Raw genomic sequence first — 23,299 nt, 5'->3', positions numbered from 1 at the left:
TTCAAACTGTACAGTGACAGCAGGAAACAAACCCATCTTCCTCTCTCTCCTTTAAAAGTTTGTGCTTGTTTGTCTGTCGTTAAGCTAAAAACTCACCCAGTGCCCCCAGTAACTACCTGCACTGAGCCCGTGTATCTCTGAATTCACCTGCCAGTCTTGCCATCCTCTTCATCACAATATTTGTGTATATCATAAGTCAAAGTGTAGCTTGTCCTTAGAATGCTCTGACAAAAAGAAGTTCATCTTGCAGGAGACAGAGATGCTGCAAATGTCCATCCCACCCAGCACAATGCCAGGAGGGAAGTACCTGAGGAGCCCCCAGTGAGTCTGGTGTAGCTGGTGTGCTCTTGCTTGGATCTTTGAATGGACTCAAGGGGACAGGGGGACCTGACCATGGTCCCATGCCTGCTCCATTCGTCTCTGAGCACCATTTGGGAGCTTGTTCAGGAGTAAAGGTCAATGCAGTCACAGTGTTGTCATAGCAGAGCCTCCAATGGTTGTGCCTGAGAAATTTGACTTGGAATTAAAACGAAGCTGGTTGCATCCTACCTATTTTTTATCTGCCAGGGTGTTCCTCCTACACAGCAGCTTCTCTCACATTCATTCAGAGGCAGCCTTAAGCCAGGACTGCATTTAGGCACAGCTATTGTTTCTTTCTTTGCTGGAATGGCCTAGAAACCCCCCATGCATTGGATGTCCCCATAGGATGGGTAGAAAATGCTGTAATGCTCATAGGAATGCCAGGGAAATATACAGAGAAGTAAGTTTGTCCAAGCTGTGTCAGATACTGTGGTAGTGCTGGGTTTAGGGACATTTTCAGATAGTCTGAGTCTTATGAATCTGAAAGTTAGGTACAAATCAGTTTTTTTTCTACTATAGGTGTGTTTGTGTTTATAGGACAGAGCAGTTGATTAGGACAGCAGGGTTCTGATGTCCCTGCCACCCATTTTCTCCACAGCATTATAATTTCACCTCCATTTAACAACAGGTTCATGTGTGGGGTAACTGACTCAGCTGCTTGGCAGACTCATTGGGGCAGTCAAGCCTGCAGAGCGTTTTATTTTCACTGAGGTTTGCAGCACAGAGATTTGTAGACCAAATCCTTATATGTGGTCACCAGGGAATATTGTTGGGATCTCTGACCCCAGCTGTGCCAGTGCTGCTGGAACAATTGCATCTCTGGCATCTGGGGCTATTACAAGGCTGCAGTATCTGGATCCTTTGTACCCCTGTTTCCTATAAGAGACAGGACTAGAGCTGTGCTATTGCCAAGGCTTCAGAAATCTGGTTGGAAGAACCAGAGCCCAGCAGAGCAGATGAGAATTCATAGAATCAGGAGAACACATTAGAGTTAAAAGACAATTAAGGTTTTGCAGAAGAGGCAGTAATGAACCATCCTCTGCTTCTCTGAGCTTGGCTTTTTTTGTCTTACAAAGAGTATTTTGAAAGTGTGTGCTGCTTTCCTGTCTTTCCATCCAAGTGTCTAAATTTGAGGATGTATCCTTATCTCTGTATGACAAGCAATAGTGAATGGGAAACTATTTTGTTCTGTCATTTACTTCTCATTTGGCCCTATCACATCCTATCTTTTGGCACTATGTATTTTCTTAGTGTTATGAGCATATATCTGTGCTGTGTGTGAGAGAGTGGGTGTCTGAATTGTGTTTGCAAAGGCCCTTGATAAAAAGCTTTAACAAGTAAAATTATCAGAGAGGCAGGAGTGAGCTGGTCCTGGTAGATCCGAGCACTGGCAGGCAGCAAATCATCTGTCTGCAGAGACATTAAGTGCTGAATAGGTCAGAATTGCCAGGTTTTTAGTATTTACCTAGGAGGGAAACTACTGCTCATTTCAAGGAGCTAATGTTCCTTGCAGATTTAGCTTGAACACCAGAGGGAACATAAAAGCAACAGCTGTGCAGTAGTTTCAAGGATAGTGTTTTCCTCCTCAAGCACAGTGCAGTTCTATCCAATTCTCCTCATTAATCACTTTCTTTCATTTTTGTTTTTCAGCCAAAGCTTTTGGCCAAGGAGCTGCTTGACTTGGTGGCATCTCATTTCAACCTGAAGGAGAAGGAGTACTTTGGAATTGCATTCACAGATGAAACGTAAGTGTGAGAAATCAAAGACTTAAGAGGCAACTCTTGGTTACAGAAAATATTGCTGTAGAAATAATGTGTACACCAAGGTCCTAGACCAAGGTCTAGGAAGGCATGGACCAAATTACCACTAAATTTGAGGTTTTGTCACAGGACAGGCCATATCTACCCCCAGATTAAATGACAAGAATAAAATTTGCACCAGAGAAACATTAAAGGTCTGCCAAAGGCTATGATTAGTCCCAGACTGTGACCCCTCAGTGCTACTGCACCACCCTGTTACATTTTTCCAGATGTTTTCTCTCAGGAGTTACACCATCCTTGGCATATGGACTGTGTCTTGTATGAACACCCACCTTGGTTGGCAATAGGTCTTTTCTTTCTATGTTATTCAGGAAGAGACTTCCCACACCTAAATAATTTTAAAAAACCGAGATTTTCAAGCCAACACTGTGTCCCCAGAAGAGCTGAGTCAGCAGTATTGCTGTCACGAGCCAGTTCCTCTCTCCTGCTGAAGTGGCAGGGAAATGTAAATTATCTGCTGGAATAACGATTCAGGATCGGGTAATCAGAGGCTGCAGGATAATTGCACAAACATATCCGCATTCAGCTCGGCAGCAATCACCCCTCTAAAGTCAATTCCTTTGGCAAGCACCTGCCTTGGGCAGCCTGAGGCCATCTCAGGACACAGCTCCAAGGATGGAGGAATGCTCAACAACAGGCACGTGCAGAAGCCAGGACCTGAATCAGAGGAGATCCCAGAATCCATCCCAGCTCACTGACATGAGCAGCTCAGCCCTGTAGATCTCCAGCCCAACACAAATTAATGAGACTAATCCTCCAAGGAGAAACAGTAGGAGGCATTTGCCTTTTACAAAGCAGGAGTAGGAAATTTCTCCTACCACAGTGTTTATTCTTGGAGAGAGCAAGTTATTCAGTGGGTGCTGCCTGAGAGGCACAGGAAAGCCATGCAGGGAACCCACAGAACACGAGGAGACAAAAATGTTCCCTTAACAGTCCCAAGAGCACAGGTGAGAAAAAAGGCACCTCTCAAACTGTAACCAGAGAGCAGCTGAGCAAGTCCCAGCTCTCAGTTCAGCTGAGTGGGCACAGGGCTCCCCTGGGAGAGCAAGGGAAGCTAATGAGGAGGTGTCAGCAATTAGGGACACCCAGCCTCCCCTGGAGCTTCCAGGTTTAACTGGGTGAGCACAGATCTGGGTTAGCAAAGGGAGCAAGTGTGAGAGCTGGCAGAGCTTGATGCTACTACATAGCAGATGCAGATGGATGTGCATGGTCCAGGCAGGATTCAAAGGGTGAGGTGGTGGCATCCACTCACTTGGTCACCTTCAGACATGTAGATGGAGCAGGGTGCTTTCCAGGAGATGCTCAGCCAGCCCAGATGAAAGATTTGGGGACAACCTCACTAAATCAAGGAAGTACAGCCCAGAAACAAGCACTAAGTCCTAGCTGGGCTGAAGCCCTTCTGCTGTCCCATAGCAACTCTGACATTTGCACTGAGGCTTCTTCAGTGCTGTGAAAATAACCCTGACAAAAATATTTCCTCTTCAGTTGGAAAACGCTTTGAAGAGAGTTGGCACAACCAGCAATTGTTTTATTTGACTGAACACAGCTAAAGAATATACTTGGGGCCTTGGGCAGAGTCCTGGAAATAGATGTCCCCAAGCCAGCTTCAGAAAATAAACTGGCCTGTCTATACCACAGATCTTAACCTGCAATGTGAAATGGAAGTTTGAAAAATCCTCTTTCTTCAAAAAGTAGTAAAAACAATCTCTTAATGTTTGTTTGCAGGGCACATAACCCAAACCTTTACCTAATACAGACCAGGAATGTAAAAAGAAACCCTTTAATTCTGTGACACAGGCCCTCAGGGATTTCTTCACTCTCCACTGAGTTTCCATGTGCTTTACTTGAAGGGAACTCATAACCAGCTGAAACAGAACAAGCCTGGTTCATAAATGCAGTCTGAGGTTGGCTAAATGGCAAGTTTAGAAAGAAGAAAAGCCACTAAAGTATTAAATCAATTCTTCTATTTAAGAGTAAAAGCTCTATGAGAGTAATTTATTTAGAAATTATTTAGACTGGGGATTTCCATTCATTAGTTGTGCTCTATCATGACAACCTTAGAAGAAAATCAATAGGAACAACCTTTGCGTTGGCAACTTAATAGTTTCTTGTGATAATACAGGGTCATTACTGTGTTCAGAGTGACTAAAATTAGATTGTCAGACTGTTATGGAGGGGAGAATAACGCCTCCTATTTTAGTGATCATAGGAGCCTTTTATAGAGTGAGCCATTAACTGCAGGAGAGCACAGGTCAAAAGGGTGTCCCTGTACAGCACCAGGGGCCAAGCTTCACAGGAAGCCAGAAGAGCAATATCCTGCTTGATTAAAAGTGAAAAGAGATGGGGGAAGAGCTTGGGTTTTGGTTCAGCTGGTTATGAATCTCCACTAACCACCTTTTCCCTTTGGATCAGCTCCTCCAGCGTTCACTAAGAGCAAGTGGCCAGGATTAACCTTCTATTCACTGCAGAGTCCCCCTCTGGGACATGGGCAGGGTTTCCACATCCCTCACTTGTCCTTAGGTCTGAGTCACCGGCTCCATTGAGAGGTTCCAACCTTTAAGTCCCACAGCTCCCCACAGTGTAGGACAGCACCCTTCCCTCGAATACCCTCTCATCCCTGGGAGCTGGGGGAAGCCTATTTCCACCCTCCAGCCATGTGGCAGAGCCAGGTGTCCCACATCTGGTTGAACAGCTGGTCCAGCTGAGGGCACAGCTCAGAGAATAATGTCCTGCTCTGGCACTAGACCAGTTCCTTTATCACCAAGTCCACTGTGTTACAAAATTTGTATAGTTAAACTCTTATGGCCCATGAGCTTCTCAGCCCCTTCAAAAGTAATTGAGAAAATCTGTGAGCTTAAAGGGTTTTTTGTTTCTGTTGTAATTGATGGAAATATAAATAGTTTCTATGGGTTATATTATGTGAATTGTTTTTTCTCAATGTCCATTTAATTCAGAATGAGTCTGACACTGAAAGAGTGTGAGTTGGTTTATTGGCCAAATACCTTTATAACACAAATCAATGTGGATCCACTTTTCAGAAAACTGGACACTAAGCAGTAAAACTGTATAAACAGAACCACCTGGAGGCAAAGTGCTCATTGATGTGCCACTCTTTACTTATAAAAGAAAACAGAACTACAGCACACAATCAACAAAATGGACCCTGGGCACCAAAATCCATACTCAGCCTGTAAACTAAATGGACCCAGGTTTTTTTCCTTAAAGTGATTATGTGGTTGTTATTGACACACCAGTTTAACTGCCAACATGAGTACAACCAGCAGAGGAAAATTATCTGACTTCCAGTATTCAACCTCCCTATAGGTCCCCCAAAACTGTTTATAGCATTATTTCTGAATATACTGATAGAAATATCTGAATGAGCAAATCGATGGCGATAGTGAAACAAAAGCTACTTTGTGTCTCTAAATTGAACCGTGAAGGAAATCCAGCTAGACATGGGCATGTATGAATGGGATCCCAGTGCAAGCTGCCTAAATTGGTCCATGAAAACTGTCAGGATTACTACATGCCTAGGGTTATATTCCCATACTTTTTCCTGTCTTACATGGGATTGTGCTCCGTGAATAGTTCTGGTGACAACAGGAAGACAGATTCCAGAGCAAAGCATTCTGTGGTACAATGGCATGGGGGTTTGGCTCCCTGATAGTCCACACTCACAGGCAGATACCAGGGACTGCTCGCTGCTGCTGTTCTCTACGTGCCATGCTTCAGAACAAGGAGCTGGGTGACAATCTGCAGTGCAGAAGCCCCCAGCGATGAAAGGTTATAAGTAGTAATTGAGTACAGTGAGCAGTTAGCTCCTGGCAGGGATTTAAGTGACCTTCCTCCTCTGAAGGAGCTTTGGATTTAAGCTCCATGCAGATGAGACTAATGAAACTCTTCAACCTAAAAACTCGGTGGCAATTAAATGTGTTATCCAGTGTGGAAGATCAGACAATCCAGTACTCAGAACTGTGTATGTGATCAACATAAATGTGGAACTGGTATGCATATGTGTATATATGGTTATACCAACCAGTTTCTCCTGCTAAAAATGCAATGAGAATGAAAAGAGCAAGACTTTTCAAAATAAGAAATACCTTGAAGTGATTTTTTGTCCTGTGCACCATGGCTTCTCAGCCCTTCCTTGTGCACGTTAGGCATACCCAGACATTGCTGTTGAATAAACATAAGGGTAGACAGTAAGTCCATTGTCAACAGCTCACCCTCAGTGGGATCTGGTGTGTAACACCATCAGCTGCTGGTGGCTGCTGCATTGGTGATACAAATGCAACTGGACAGGTTCAGCACAGGATGTCAGGTTTAGTGGGGCTTTTCCTTGCTCTGACAGCATTTTGTACCATGGCCTACATGGTAAATGTTCAGGTTGTACTTAGGCTAGGAATGGGTGAGCATGGCTAGTTTCAATCCCACATGTAACTGGAGCCTTCACAGCTGATTTCAGCCTTCCTGAGGCCTGTTAAAAGCAACAGAACAGCACTTCATGACCAAAAAAAAGGAAAATTACAGATTTCAAGAAGGGGGATGCAGCAGGAAAGCTAGACACCTCTAATTTTTTAGGCTGAGAATCTTTCCATGGGGATTATTTTTGACAGCCTGGAGTATCTGCCTTTAAAAGCCAAACCTTGTTAAAGTACACATCTGTGCTGAACAACAGGGAATGGTGCATGGATCTCACACTAGCATGCCAGCAGCAGAAATGATGGAATGAAACCCCCTGCATCTTGCTGCATGCCCAGCTATGTGTCCTCCCCAGAGCAAGACCAGTTAGTTCCCACATCCAGATGAGTTAATGTGGCAATCCTCACCCTGATCCCAGGCTGGGCAGACTTGTCCTCAGCCCTTGTACTGCAATGGAGACATACAAGGTGACCAGTTTGGCTTGAAAATCTGCATTATATCTCTCCTTTCCAGCAGACACACTGCCAGCAAGTCTGTGCCCCTAATGCACAGTGTAGGCTGCCCTTTACATAAAGTGAAAAAAAAAGAGAAAAAAATTGTTTTGAAATTTTATCTAGAGAAAAAGCTGTCTGAAAGTTACAATATTTTGGAAGGAAACACATGGGTGTCTAGAGCAGGGGATAAAACAAGCTTTGTTCTTTTTGTACACCAAAAGATACCCAGGATGAGTCGGAAAATTCCCTGACTCCACACATATCACTTGTACCTAGTTGAGACTTGGTACTTTTGCAAAATAGATACAGAGGCTGCTTAAACTGAATGCCTGACTTCTACATGACAAAATTTGAGGAGAGCTTCTGTCTTGACGTATTGATCCTGACCCACGAGAGTATGGGTGGAGCTCAGCAGGAATTTAGAGCCCCTTGGTGGAACTCAGCAGTAATTTAGAACCCCTTGCTCTGAAGCAGCATGCTGTGCTCAGGTGAGCACACACAATGTCCCAGCAGGGTTCCAGAGCTGCCTGGGCAGGAAGGTCCCTGACCTGTCCATCCTCTTCTGCACCTCCATAAGCAGTACAGAAATTCCCATTGAAGCCAGGTGATTCAAAGCCTCCTGAAAGTGCTACTTTCCCCTTTATTTATTTTTCTGGGAAAGATGGAGTGGGGGAGGGCTGTAAATCCAGTTAAATTGCTACAGGGATGCCATTGCTTACTTTCTAAAAGGGCTTTTCAGTTGCCCAAAGCTTATGGACATGAAAACCCTTGTGAAAGCTGAGTGTTTTTGTTGCATATGTCCTTTGCTGTATATATAAGCCTTAGCAATGTACCCTGTATATACAGGGTACATTGCTAAAGCTTGTGGCAATGCTAGAAGGTAATTTAATAGTTGGGGTTTTTTTTCAAAGCAGGCTGGTTTTTTCCTTTTCTTTCATTTTCAGTGGAATGAAGAATTATTCTTGAGGATTATCATGAGCTGGTGAATAGGCACTGGAATAAAGCTCAGGACATCTGAGTTCCATTTCCTGCTTTATTTGCTGCAAGATTCTCCCCCAAATCATTTCAGCTCTCTCTCCCCTTGCTTGTCTAGACAGCAGAGCACTGAAGGCAAGGGCTGCCTCTCCCTCTGGGTGAAATCTGGTCTGACTGAAATCAACAGCCAAAAGCCCACAGGATGCAACCCTAGCATCACTGAAGGCAATGGCAAAAATCTGGCCAGCTTCAGTGGGGCCTGAATGTCACCCTAGGTATTTCCACAGTGCCTAATTTAACAGGGCCTTTATCTCAGCTGGGGAGCAAGATGCCCCTGTAATACAAATGATGGTATTTATAAAGTACCTCTCATGCACACACAGCACTCTGCAATGTGGGGAACGTGACAAAGAACAGAGCTCCTGCCCAGCAAAGCTTCCAGCAGCAAGGCAGGAATGGATAAATTATAGGAGAAAATAACGACAGGTACCATCTAGGCAAAAGAAAAGCAGCATGTGGTAATTGTAGCTGGAACGCTTCATGGAGCAGCTGTTTTTCAAGAGCTCTCTGAAGAAGGAAAAAGGAGGGCTGGGCAAACCTAGAGAGGCTATTGCAGGCATGTGGGTGGTAAATAAACTGTCTGAGACTGTAGAGTCAGGTTTAGCCTTGAGTGAAATACTGCAGGCGTCGTGGAAACTCTTAACCATAAGGATTTCTAATGAAAATCTTGACAGACTTTTAATGATACAACTGCTCCAGGAGCCTGTAATAAAAAGGTGAAGCTTATAACATTTTGGGCTGTCCTGATTGCTCAGTGCTGCCAGCTTTCACCCTGACAGATTGAACTTTAGCAGTTCGATTCCCAGACTGAAACACTGCCAGGATGATATCGCCTCTGCTCCTCAAACATTTATTGTGTGTTTTTCAAATACCATGCAATAGTCCAGGGCAAATAGCACACATTTTGGTTCACATTTGTAACACCTCAGACCTCATTGCTGTGAGCAGTGAGAAAGCTCTTTGGTGCCAGGCTCAAAATTGTCTCTTCTCTTGCCAGGGGACACTTGAACTGGCTTCAGCTGGACCGCCGGGTGCTGGAACATGACTTCCCCAAAAAGTCAGGACCAGTTGTTTTGTACTTTTGTGTCAGGTAAGTGCCTGATGGCAAGCCCTTCCCATGGGATACAGCCACAGACAGCCTGTTTCCAGGAGGCCAGGAAGAGAGGCTGTCAGTTTGTCAGAAACACCTGTGGGCAAACAAACAAACACTTCCACAGAGGTCTCTTTTGAGCTCTTTGGCTTTGCAAACTCTTCTCACACAACTGTAAACAAGTAGTAGCCACACCAACACTCATAGCTGTCCACAGGGAAATGTATGAGGGCAAGATCAGATGTTATGTATTTACCCTTCTACTTGTGGGCTTTGAGCTGCCAAGTCCAAGCTGAGTAGGGTGGCAGAACAAAGCCCTCTTTCTGCCAGGATAACCCACCTGAGCCAGCAGCCTGCAGGGAAAACACTGACTTCCTCACTGGTGAGCCATCAGTCTCCTCTGGATTGTGCCCACAGTGTGCATTCTGTCAGAGACCAAATGAATCCCTGTGCAGCTCTGTCATATTCACCTTCTGAACTCAGTGCTACAGTGAATTACCCACAAATAGCAAATGATGGCATTTTATGGCAGCCAGTTGGTTTCTACTTGGCTGGACCAGACTATAAAAGTTTTAATGAAGATTGCAGCAGTTTGGGAGCTTCAAACTTCATCTGGGATTTTTACAAGGAACTGTTAGTGTTTGGAAGCTGCTGGAAGCTACCAGTGCTTTTATGCACATAGTGCCTTTGCCTCCAAGGGAGATATTTTCTGAGAAGACAAATTTGCTCCTGCAGCTTTGAAACGCCCAGAGAGAGGCCAGGGGCTGGGATGGCATATGTACAAAATTAAGTTGAGGGTTTTGGCTTACTTTTAATGGATAGATCATGTCTAGAACAAGCCAGCACAGCGTAACTGTGTCTTTTTCTGTTAGGCTTTCCACTCCAGTGTTATATTACATCTGACATCACTCTCATTCATTCCATAGTACCCACAAAAAAATGAAGACCTACTTTTGAGTTTCTTCCCCTGAGTGAAGCTTTTTTTTTTTCCTCCACATAGTGATTGTCATTCATTTAACTTCCATTACAAGGCAGGCTTTTGAGGAGAAGAGATTCTTTGTTCTGTAATGGCCCCATATTTAGTGGTGGATAGATCTTAGGACAAATCAAGACTGCACAAAGCCCTGTGAGTCCAGAATTAGCCTGATATCTCCCAAGAGAAGAATTTAGTCCATATTTTGGGTGCTTCAAACTATAAGGGTAGATCTAGAGCTGAGCACCTTCAGCATGTGAGATCCAGATCCACCTGTGCTCAGAGCTACTTGAAAATCTTGATGCTCATTGAGAACACAATCAGTCAGTTACCAGATATCTTGTCCAGGGGCCAAACTGGGAGTCTGTGCTAAGACAGGGATCCCATGGAAAGTAGGGAAAGCCCTGAGTGAGCAAGAGCTAAGTGCTGGGTTTAGGAGTAGAACTGTAAAATGTGTGAAAGCCTGTGCTACTGAGCCACTCTCATATTCATTTCAAAGACCACTCAACAAGCATAAATATTGCCATCTGTATTGTTTTATGAAAGTTGGCAGCACAGTGGAGACCAGTCATTCCAGTGGGATCCCAGCCAAGAGGCATCCTAGGATACAGATCCATCTAAGAGCTAGTGAATGAGTGACCCCTCCTGTTCTGGAATCTCAATCCACAGGGAAAAACTCAGCATTCAGTGCCTGCATGTGTGAAAACCAGACAGACTCTGGGCTTATACTCTTGCTGATGGCAGCAATGAGTGGGTTGTCACACTGAGTTACAATTTGGATTGGACTGGGAGCCAGATGCCTCAAGAGTTAGAAACGGGCATTAACTTACTGAGCCTTTTCTGCTGCTTATTTCCCTTGTGGATGTCAATGCTGGCAGAAGTTGAAAAAGTTTCCCAGCACATAAGGAGTTCCCATGTCCATCCCTAAATCTGATCTGAGCAGAAGGCAATTGAAGACACTGACTCCAGCAGATGGCTGAAGATGGAAAGGCCCCAAAATATCTGTTACCCAGTTCTGGCTTGGGAACCAAAGCAATGGCTAAAGGAAAGTTCTAAAGAGACCCACCCATAGACAGGGGTTTATTTTCACAATCTGGGGGTGTGCAGCAGCTTGCAGAGCCATTCATAAGCATACCATAAACAGAATGCTCCCTTCTCTCCTGCTGCCATCAGGCAGAAAGCAGAGATAATTAGTGCTGTACTATACCTAATCACAAATGTGTTAATTTGTAAGGAACTTCATGCCCATGACACCTACTATGTCACAGGTAAAGGCTTGCCTGTGCTTGCAGATGCCTTTTTGCATTACCCAAGCATTGCAGCTGACAAAGCTTAGGTTGATGCAGGGAGTCCTGAATGGAGAGATACAAATAATACAAGTAACTGGATGTGCCAGATGCTCATGACACAGAATTCTGTTTATTGCATTGGGATTTAGTAATTGTGTGGGTTTTTCCCTCTAGTTGAAGTAAATGTACAGTTCAATCACACTGCATAACTACTAAAGAGATGAAACCTCAGGCAAGAAAAGTAAAGGGTAGTTTGTGAAGAGGAAAAGCAACAGTGAAAACATTTTCACCTTTAATGTGACCATCAAATGGTTTTTACCCTCAACATTCCTGCAGCATGTCCACCAAAGATGCCACAGATTTTAGCCTGCTCTAAAAGTACTTTTAAAGGGAAGCTTGCCTTCTTAAGAAAAGGCTTCTTGAAAGAACTGTGCCGAAAATAGGAAGTTTCACAAGCTTTGCAGTGTGAAATTCTCCTCCCTTTTTTTAAATCTCTGCAGCACTGTTGAAGCTTTGTCTTTTGACACACATTTCCTTGGGGTTTGACATTGTTGAACACTGATCTCCAGTGTCTTTCCTCTCTTCTGTTATCAAAGACCAAAAATTTCACAGCACTGTGTCAAAGGAGGGGGATTTTAGAAGGATGTTTTTAGCATTGGTTCGTAAGAATTTGCTCCTTCCATTGTTCATTTACACAGCTACTGAAGCCTCCCTGTCTTCAGGTTGTCATCTAGTGCTTCAATGAAAGCTTTCCACTGAGAACAGCATAGGAATGTAGGAAGCAATCAGAACTCTGGGGCAGCTGTGAACTGCCCTGTGGCTATTGTGCAATATTATTTTATAAGACTCTTCTAATATCTGTTTACATAGCTCTAAAGGCACACATGAAAGCAAGAGGGAGTGCCATGTGTCTTGCAGGGGAGGAGGGATGTTGGGCAACAGAATGGGAGTGAAATTAGTTCTCACCTTAGAATTAGCTTCCCTGGGTGGCTTCCTATAGCCCTGGTTGCTTGGTTGTTGGTGAAGCTAATTCCCTGCCTTAGAGAGTTTACAAGTCAGATGAGGGTCACCACTGAAGTCCAGGAGAAACAAAGGATGGGGATGAAGAAATGAGGGTTTGCCTGATTAGTTGATTTTACAGAAGCATTTTGAGGCCAGAAGAGAACAAAGAAAATGTTCTCACCATGAGCCTTGGGGTAAAGTGTAGGAACCTAAGTACAGAGTGGAGACCTGGGCAGCAAAGGAGGTAAATAGAGATTGCAGGGTTCAGGTACATCCTGTTGGCTGGGAAGGAAGCATTTTGTTCAGACTCATACGGGCAGAAGGAAGGCAGAGTTACTCCTTTTGTGTAAAGCTTTGATGTGAGAGAGAACCAGAGCACAGCCACGGTGTTTGTTCATGGAGAGCAGAGTTTGCCAGGCTCTGCAGTGAGTTCTCATCCTCAAACAATAGCCATGTGAGATTAGCAATCCTTAGCAAAGGAGCCACCAGCATGGGTCTGATCTCTTTATCTTCTGTATGTTTGTCATGCTGTTAATTTATATGAACAAGCTTAGCAAATAAAATTCACTCCACTGGTGGATCTTTTCCCAGGAATGAATATATTTGTTCTCAGGGCAACTCCACCAGCTAAACAGTGACAACTCACTGCAGAAGTCGTCACACTAAATCAGAATATGTCTCACATGGAAAGGCTTTTCTTTCAGAAAGGCATGGAACAAAATGTGAAATAAATCCTCAATACTCAAATACACTGTGGGGTAGAGTTTGTATCTACGGGCTGGCAGTATTCCCACAAAGGAATGCCTGTGTTCAGCAACATCTGGCATGTGTTCATATACACTGGCTAGGCTGAAGTCAGCATGGGAGCTGTGGGGGCTCAGGACTCTCAATATTGAGGCCAGACATTTTGCCAGGTTGCCACAGTTACTGCAGAACAAAGTGGGCCTAAATAAGAGACTGGCAGTGAAACACAGAGTGAAAGCTCCTGGGTGTCTGTGCCCCCTTAACCTGAAGGAACATAGCTCTGTGTGCACTGGAGGGGGTCCAGATCTGACTGGGCAGGTGGGCAGTCTGAGATGAGATTCACCACGCCAGAGCTGAGATCTTTACCTGGCAGACAGCTCTCTGTGTCACAGCTAATTAGTGCAGCCTCCCTGTATAACCACTGGAAAGAAAAAGTCACCTTTCAGGAGCAATTAATCTGGCTTATTTCATCTGACTCATGCAAAGATGACTGCTTTGGAATTCAACAAGTTGCAGGCTTATAAAACCTGTGTCTCTTCTCTGACCTCAGAGCCCTACTCATATGTAGGCTTATTCACTTGATGCATCCCTCTGTCCTACCAAGTCTGTAAATTTAACATTTCAAGCAAGTTGGCACAGCCAGGGTTGAGGAAGTGTTTCCTATCTACATGGTTTCACCTGGCTATCTAAATGGAATTGGACCAGATTTCAGCTGTTAATGAGGCCTTAGGCTATTTTAGTCTTTCAGGTCTTCTTTGTAGGCATCCTCAAACCTGTATTCCATTAGAAAAGGACTAATGCTAACAGTGAAAGAAACCAGATGCCATTTGAAAACAGCTGACCTGGGAAGGAAGAGAGACAGTTGTTCCTCATGGGACTAGGTGGACCTTAGAACTTGCCACTGAAATGCATTTCTGCCTCACTCATGGGCCAGAGACATTTGTGGGGTGCAGACTCAGAGCATCCTGTTCCCAACTTCCCCAGCAAACTAATGTGGGATCCCAGCACTACGTGGCTGTGTATGCCACTCACATCCACTCAGCTTTGCTTCTCTCCAAGAAATCAGATTAGGGGTTGTGATGATAGCAGCCTGCCTTGGCAGGAGGAGCTAAATAGAACCACACAAAATTAACCTCAGCAATTTATTTCTCTCACACATAATGGGCTGTGTTTCTCCATCCAAAGAGTGGTATGAAGGTATGTGGTGCTCCAATATTTTGCTCCAAGCAGGGAATAAGGGAGTCACCAGCTCTTGTCTCTCCCCTCTGAGGAGGGAGAAGGAGCAGACAGCCCTCTTTCTGCCCCATGATGTGAAACTGGGGTTTACAGAGACTGGGAGAAATACACAAACAGATTATCAAACACATTAAATTAGCAGTCAGGGGAGAGGAAGAGAAGTGCCAGAATTTGCTCTCACCCAAGCTTCATCACACCTGTTACCACCCAGGAGCAGTTGCTGGGGCAAAATTACATATCTACAAATCACTGTGCTCCTCTGCTCTTCCTTCATCCTGTGCAGAGTCCCCTGCACTGCAAGGAGGGCAGTGCCAGACCCCAATTTGCCATGGAGCTTGATCCCAGGAGAGCTCAGGGAACTGCCCTGAGAGGTTTCAGCACCTTGGGGTGCTCCATCCACATTCTCATGGCCAGCTGTGCATGGCACATGGACATTCTCATTGCTGTCTCTTCCCAGAGCTCCTTGCAGCTGTGATGTCTCCCTCATCCACTGCCAGTACCAGTACTGGGCCAGAAAATCCCTGAGTTTGTGCTACATATAAGGAGAGACAAAGAGCCATCATCTGCTCGTGTTACAGCTCTACACCTCTGTGCACTGCTGTGGGATGCTGTAGAAACAATGGCAAAAAACAGAATATAGAACCCACATAATCAAGCCAGATGCACCAAGCTGCTTTCAGGAGCTCCTGTGAGCTGCTCTGTCTATAAAGCCCCTGCCATAGCCCAGATCTCTTTGCACAGCATGTGTTTTGCTGGTTGGTGTGCACCAGCTGTTCGTATGCTAAGCAGGAAGATCCCAAAAGCCAGCAGCCCTGCAAGCCCCCTCCTCCCAGGCAGCCACGGCGTATAAATACAGCCACTCAGACCTTGTTTGTGCTGGAAGACAAGGCTCCCTGCAGACAATTTATTGCAGCCTTCCCAGGGTGGCCCCCTGCTCTGCTCACCCGGGGGAAGGTGTAATAAATTGCCTGCGGGGAGGCTGTGCTCCTCAGAGGCTCTTTAGAGATATGAGAAACTTCTGTCCAGTCAGAAGATTTACTCGTGTGAAAACCGACCTTTGCTTGAGGAAGGGAACTAATGGGGCTCTGCTACTTAGCACACAGCTCTGAGCTAAGCCATCCATTACACACACATTTTAATAGCAGTCTGGCTCTTGAGTCCCATAACATCATTTCTGTTTTCTGCTTAACTAGGAATATATTTGTATAAGTGAGCTGTGTTGAGAGAAGGGGATAAGTTGTTTTTCCTTTCCATTCAGCTACCCGAGGGGGCAGAAGAATCAGCATTCTGAAAATTTGTTGTTTTGAGCCACATTTTGAATGTGTTGATGCTGGCAGCATTGTCTTGTCTAATTTTGGGAAGCATTTAGACTGCATGATAGGTACCATGCAGAAATGATGGATTCTGTCAGTGTAGGATTTGTAGCTAATTTGGATCAAGCTGCAGTAGCTGTCTCAGTGCCTACACACGGATGCTCTGACTGGGTCAAAGTCATGCAGACATTGTTTCTGTTTTCACTGCAATTTGTGTGCTCATACCTTGCACCAGTGGGTGTGATGGGCTGTCATCAGTGCACAACAGGAAGGTCTGCCATGAGGGGTCCCATCATCCTGGCATTGACCAAGGCCTGAGTCAGTAAATAAATGACCCTCATGCCAGCTTTGACAGACAAATCCTTCTTTCATGTGCTGCTGACAACACATGGGACAGCTGGAGCGATTTCTATTCCTAAAATGGTCCAAAATCCTCAGATAAAAGATGTTCTCTAGATGCTGAGGGGTGGTGTTATGTGAGACAGCGCACCCAGCAAGTTACGTCTAATAGCCAAGATGTGACTCCTGGCAATGACCAAAGAGCAGGAAAGGGCTGTGCTGATGCTCAGGAGATTGAGGGACAATTCCTCTGGTGACTGAGGGAAAAGAGGAGGAAGGCAGCGTGCTGCTGTGATCCAGTCACGGCCCTCACCTCACATCTGGGACAGATAAGCGCATCGCTCCAAGGCAAGGGGAGCTGCAACAGCTTTTGTACAAAACCACATCTTTTTGTGGAAATACACACTTCTCCTGCAAGCCAAGCCAAGCTCCAGGGGACATTGCAGTGGTGGAGCAATTTACAGACTATGTTGAGCTGGATTGCTGCTTTTATAGCCTGGGTGGGATGGGTTCCCCATGTGGGTAGGGGCCAGAGGACTTACAATACTCAGATCAGTGCCTTTGCCTAATGCTGTAACCAAATATGAGGGAGGAAAGTACCTGCACTACCACCTTGATTCCTTCCCTGTATTCATACTGGAGCACTTGGTGTTTTGCAAAGACTCCCAGGATATACAGCCTGGAAGAGATGAAGATACTTGGTCTATATATATTCCAAAGCAGATCTCTAAGTGTTTTGTACATGGAGAAGATGAGGCATAGGAATGAGCAAATATCCCCAAAGCACATGGTTTTCCAGGAATTCAATGGGCCAACATTTTAGAAGAACCAAGAAAAACTGATTTACAGAAGGTAAAGTTGCAGACAACTTCATAATATAGTGCAGCTGGTGAGAAAGAGAGAGGGGACAGGCTCAGGTTAAAAAATATCCACAGCTTTTTATTTTGTTAGCTTGGTTCCCTGTATTTCTGGAATCAAATTCACCTCCAGTGTTGTAGTTTCCCCTGTAACGAGGTAAAAGTTTACGAAGATCTGTCTCTCTTGCTGCCTCCTGTCCCCTGTATACCAATCCCAGGTGCTGGATGTGGTGGGGCTTGAGCACAGGAGACATGACATGGTATCCAAAGCAAAATCAATGCAGAAGGAGAGGTTTTAGCTGATTTTCATTCCTGACTGATTGCTTAACAGGACAACTATTTAGCATGAGCATTGTCTGCTTCTAAGTGGCAGCACATAAAAGTGTGTAGCCATGACTATTAGCAAACAGGGCTAAAAGGAGCATAAAAGGAGCTGTGCAGCCTGTGCTGGTCAGAATACTCATTTAGCATGAGACACTGGACATAATGACATCTGCATTTAAGTCCATTATACCAACACATACGATTTTTCTTTTCCTGGTTAACAAATGGCCTCATATTTTTCACATTATCCACTGAGGTTCTGAATGACGTGGTGAGGGATAATGAGCCAGACCTCAGCATGGATGAGGCAGAAAAGTGGTGTTCTCCTTTACCCATTCCTTGTAATAATGAAATAAGGGGTCGCCCACTGAGAGGGTTACTGATCTCTGCTGACAGCTCTGTCCTGCATCCCAACCAGATTAGAGTCAGCCAGCTGGGAAAGATGTGAATAGAAGTTTTTGGATTAGCTGGCTCCCACCAGACTCAAACTCCACAAGAATGAGGATGATATCACTGCCTCAGGAAAGATAGACACCTGAAGTAGACAAGACATCCATTTGCTGTGGTCATGTTTTGAAATACCATTGTGTTGAAGATCACAGTGAAATATTTTTACCATTTGTCAGGTTCTGCTTGGAAGTAAACACATAGGCTGTGCTCTCAAATGCTATGACAGTCTATCTGCCCAGTCAGCAACTCAACTGCAGAGAGCCTGGTCCCTGCTAGGTGATAGATGGCCAAGTTCAGGCTGACAGGATATGTCTAGGGCTGAGTGTTAGAGACAATGCTAAATATTTTGTATTTGACAGTTTCTTTTGGTGTATGGAGATCAGGATTGCTGCTCATTTTTTCTCTCACCGTGCACACCAGCATCCCACCAGCTCAGGTGCTTGGCAGTCCTGAATTCCTCTATTCCTATTGCAAGGACAGAGCACTAGTGTTCAAATACCTTCCCAACACTGCTGAATTTTCCCACCTGCACACACACACACACACCTGGGTTCACAGGCAAGACCAGCAGCAGCAGTAAGGGATTCTCCTTCTCCTGAAGAACCACTTATCAAACTGCTGAGTCCAGGACCCAGTCAGGCATTTCTCTGAGCCATGACTCAGAGGTGGGTGAGCCTGTGTGTAATGCAGGGGAGAAATTGTGATAGTACCAGTTTCTCCTCACCCAAGGATCAGGAGTTTCCACAAGCACCACTGTGAGGCTGTGCTTGGCTGGTTATGATGGGAATTGCCATTCATCACAGCTTCAGGGGGCTTAAGCTGTCTCAGAGAAAGTTGTCAGTTAACCAATGCTTAACAGAGAGCAATCTGATCAGTATGAGACATGTCCTCACAGCTAAAAAGCCTTAAACATTTCAGATGCAGCAGCTTCTGAAGTCTTCCAAGACACCTTCTGTGGTGCTCATTATTACTTCCCTGCTGCTGAGAGGGAGCAGCTAAGATAGGCACTTTGTGTTCATTATCCAGCATAATATTCACTGGTCTATTTAATTAATGCTTAGAAAATGTACTTGATGAATTACAAGTTACTGGGGGTGGGGAGGGAGGAGGAATGCAGAAATAGATTAACATTGGCTGATCTTTTACATTTTCTCCAAAATTATTCCTTTGGTTTTACACTCCCCAAGTCTCGTGGGGTGTTCCCCCTTCCTGCAGGTGGCTAATTTCTCACAGGCACAGTTGCTGGCTATCAAGGAATCTCTTGTAGGAGCTGCTGGAGGCAAAACTATTTGCTGAGTGTGTATTGCAAGAGGTGCAGGTAGTGGAGCAGAGGTCTTGGACACATTGTATTGCCTATTTCCCTGTTCAACCCATCCATTATATCCCAGGCACATCAGCTTCACATCACAGGAAGGAATGCTGCTCTCTGGGGAGTCCTCAACAGAAATCTGAGAGCTGCCTCTCAAAACTGATGATCTTGAAACACGCCTTCAAAGGCTCCTAAGCTTAGCAGGCAAAACAGACAGAGGGCGGCAGAGAAGGGAGGGGTGTTTCCTAAGCCCAGCTCAACAGCCCAAGCAGCTAAATGATTTTTCTGAAGGTCACAAAGGAAAACTGTGTCCGAGTTGGGAATTCAACCCAGATTTTTGTTTGCTTGGTTCATTGCCTTAGCAGCTGGATGCTCCTGCCTGCCTCCTTCATCATTGACATTGGTCATTGTAAAGTGTGGGTTCCTTCACTGTGCTCATAAAAGATGGAAACAGGAGGAGATGGAACAGAAACTAGTCATAAGTGCAAAAACAAAAGTGTCTCCCTCCACTTTTTGTTGTTACTGCACCAACTGTGAATTCAGGATAATCTACTCCAGTTCAGGTTTTCTGAGCTTGCCACACAGAAAATCCCACAAGAATTCCCTCTGCAAATCTGTTTTGCTTTAAGTAGCACCAGTTTCCTGGTGCACACGTTCCACATTTGTCTGGGTGCATGTGTGAGAGCCAGTAGCTTCCCAGCTCACTCTCCACGCTGGAGATCACTTGAGAATTGGGTTTTCTTTGTGAGATGAAGTATCATGTGCAGGCTCTGTGCTCCCAGAGACTTAATTTTGTAGAGAAAACTATGTCCGTGTGGAAAGCCTTGGGAAAGCTCCCTGCAGCCATAAGAAATGCAATATTGCCCTCTAGTGATGGTGAGAATGGCCACGTTTGAGCTGCTGAAACAAAAAGCTTTTGGGCTAACCTTCACTGGGATTCAAAATGGAAAAAATGTTCTTGTTTTCTTCTGACCTTGGAATAAGAAAACCTTCCACCATAACCTGGAGAGCAGTGGTAGCAGTGATAAGAAGAAGGTTGTTCAGGAACCACAGAATGTGTCAAATTACCATTATTCTCCATTAATACAGCAGATGGGAAGGCAGCTGCACTGGATCTAGAGAGTGGATCTAGTAAGAAAGTTCCTTTTTTAATGCATCAATTTTTGCATTTTTAAAGCCAAGTATTTTCTTTATTTGCAAAGAGGCCACTTTAAGGACAGGAGGTGAAGCTATGAAAACCAGAAAAAAATAAGAAAAAGTTTAATCTTTGTGCTCCATCATCACTACATTCAAATGTTTTTGGTGTTTTGTGGGTTTGATTGGTTGTTGGTGTTTTCTTGGGGTTTATTTTATTTCATCCAGGCTTTATTTTTATTTCTCTTCTGAAGGGGGAGAAGGAAGGGTAATACAGACAGGAGCCCTTCAGCAGATGAACAAAATGTTTCTCTCACTCTAATAAGCAAAGAGTTGGTTCTGCCTGTCAGGAAATAAAGTGTTTTGAGGAGCCTTCAGGAGACATTTAGGAACACTACAAAGCTTTGACCTCTGCCCCTAAGAAGGCTGCATTTAAGGCCCTGGACTCTGTAGATATCTGGATGTGGACAATCCCTGCAGTACTTGTGTGAAGCCCCAGGAGTGTCTGCAGGTCTGTCTGCTCCCAGACAGCAGGGTCAGGGAGTGGGGTTTCTCTGTAACTGGACCCTGCATGTCAACCCAGATTTCTAAGGAATTTGGGTGTTTAAAAGTCCCTGGTGCAGACACCATTTCCCTGGCACCTTCCCTATTCTAATTGCCTCTGACAAGGCATGATAGCACTGGAATTTATGTAAGGAACGTTGCTGTCACTGCAGTGCAATTTGAAGATCACTAGCAAACAGCATGATGATCTATTTAATTTTCCTTACCTAAAACATTAAGTTAATGCAAAATTCACCTTAACATTCACTGAACATAGCCAGGCTTTCTCTGTTACTACAGGAAAACACAACATACTTGTATGGAATGATCAGTCATTAATATTGACATTATCCAGAGCGTTTTTCCCCCCCCAAAAAAAAGATCTCAAGGTAGAATTAAGGACAGGAGTCAATTCTCACAAAGCTCTCACTAAGTTTATTGCCAAAGCATCAACCTTCAGAGCAGGCAGGACATGGAGTTCTGAATAAATTCACACATATCATGGGCTTTCAACATAATTGCAAATATTTGGGGCAATAAGCCAATGCAAATGAGTGGGTTTTTCTGACACTGAGGGTTTGAGCTTTCTCCTGAGTTCTGAGAAATCGCTTCAACTCAAAAAAATTAGATTATGATCATTCCCTGTCATCCTTAACATTGTTATTCATGGTACTGGTAAACTGTGCGAGGTTAGTAACTACTGTCTTAGTGTGAGACCATAGATATAATATTTAAAGAAGTCTTTATAAAATTTGCTTTATGCAGAACTGAAGGGGACAGGGAAGGAATCCAAAAGTGCATTTTTATAGATGAATATTTTACAAGATGCAGATTAACAGCACAGAATTGTTGCGATGAGTGAAGGAGTGATGAAGAAATGCTGATGGTGAAAATGTGATGGCAAATGAAGGTGAAGCTTACAAGAAAACAGAATAAAGGTTTATTTTAAGTCTGAAAACAAACAAAAAAAAAGATTATTATTTAGAACCTAAATTATCCACTTGATGATCCAATTCCTTTGGTATGGCTGAGGTGATGGTGACTGATCACCCCCTGGAGTGTGCACGAGCCTCCTTCATCACCTCAGCCTGGTGTAAGAGAAGAAAGTTCATTTTTAGCACATTCATCATTACTCCATTGACCACATTTTTTATAATAAGTTTTGCCCTAGTTCCCTTATGTCTCACCCCTCTTGCTTTCGCTTTCAGGTTCTACATTGAAAGCATCTCCTATCTGAAGGACAATGCCACCATCGAGCTGTTCTTCTTGAACGCCAAGTCCTGCATCTACAAGGTGAGAACTTGGGGAGCTCAGAGTGGGCTGAGACACCTGGATCTGAATTTCCTGCCCCAAAATTTACACTGGTCACACCCAGATACAACCTTCTTCTCCTTCTCCTCCTCCTTCTCCTTCTCCTTCTCCTCCTCCTCCTCACACATTCCCTCCTCTGAGACTCCTCTGTCTCCAGCTGCCACCGCACTTGGAAGCAGCTTTCCTGTCAGAGAGTGGTTCTGAGGTAAAACAGCCCTGGAAGTAACTCTTGTGGCTGGAAGGAGGAAATCGGCACTGCCAAAATTATAAACTGGCTTGTATTTAGAAGGAAATGTCTGGGTTTGTGTTAAAAACGCGCTCTGGGCCGAGCGGCTGCCGTGAGGGTTTCGGGCCCGCAGAGGGCGGCAGTACGGCGCGGGCGCCATCTTCGGGGACGGCGGTGTGTATGAGGGGGAGAGGGAACGATGGAGTGACCTCGGTTGGAAAGGAACAGAGCAAAGATCGTCCAGTCCAGCTCTTGGCTCTGCACGCATAAACCCCAAGAGTCCCACCATGTTCCTGAGAGTGTTGTCCAAAGGCATCTTGAACTCTGTCAGGCTCAGTGCTGTGACCACTTCCCTGTTCCAGTGCCCAGGCATCCTCTGGGTGAAGCTTTTCCTGATATCCAGCCGTGTGTCAGTTTCGTGTCACTCCCTCGGCATGTCACTATTCTCCAGATAAGAGTTCAATGCCTGTCCCTCCACTTCCCCTGGTGAGGATGTTGCAGATCGCCATGAGGTCTCCCCTCAGCCTCCTCTCCAGTCTGAGCCAGCTGAGTGACCTCCAATTGGTGGGACAGGAGGAGTTTATGGTTTTATGTGAGTGGGTAAAGTTGTCTGTGGGTATGCACCAAAGATCACCTTGCAGAGGAACAAGGCATGCGCTGAGAAACGTTTTTGTATGAGTGATTGCCCTCCCTGGTCCATCCTAGAAGACCAGGCTGCTGTCCCTGGCACTGCCCCTCAGAGCAGCCCCTTGCCAGGTACTCTGTGCCCGAGATAAGGCGTCCTGGCTTATCCACACCCTCAGCTTGGAGGGGTGCCCACAGCAGAGGCATGAAGCTGATCCCTCTCATACCACAAACCAGCTGTACGTGGCAGGGTCTGGAAAATGAACCAGCCCCAGACCACGCTGCGGTGGAGATTGGCAGTGTGCAGACTCAGCCAGGTGGGCTGGATGTCTGGGACTGGGAGAGGTTTGTCAGCAGCTGGGATTCCCTGGGAGGATCCCTCCTACCTCCCTCTGTGCTGG

At 45.0% G+C, this 23,299-nt stretch overlaps 1 protein-coding gene across 11 annotated transcripts in view; it reads left to right on the top strand.

Annotated features, from left to right (window-relative positions):
- Positions 1-23,299, top strand: part of FRMD4A (FERM domain containing 4A) — a 378,230-nt gene that overhangs the window by 277,931 nt on the left and 77,000 nt on the right. For all 11 annotated transcript variants that reach the window (XM_014268639.3, XM_014268636.3, XM_014268637.3 and 8 more), the window contains 3 exons: positions 2,011-2,105; positions 9,132-9,224; positions 21,946-22,030. In XM_014268639.3, the coding sequence (XP_014124114.2) occupies positions 2,011-2,105; positions 9,132-9,224; positions 21,946-22,030 (273 nt within the window). The remainder of the gene's footprint in view (positions 1-2,010; positions 2,106-9,131; positions 9,225-21,945; positions 22,031-23,299) is intronic.

Source organism: Zonotrichia albicollis, chromosome 4 (assembly GCF_047830755.1).
Source record: "Zonotrichia albicollis isolate bZonAlb1 chromosome 4, bZonAlb1.hap1, whole genome shotgun sequence".
Classification (NCBI taxonomy): Eukaryota; Metazoa; Chordata; class Aves; order Passeriformes; family Passerellidae; genus Zonotrichia; species Zonotrichia albicollis.
Note: the sequence above shows the minus strand (reverse complement) of the source record. Positions and strands in the feature narration are given on the sequence as shown.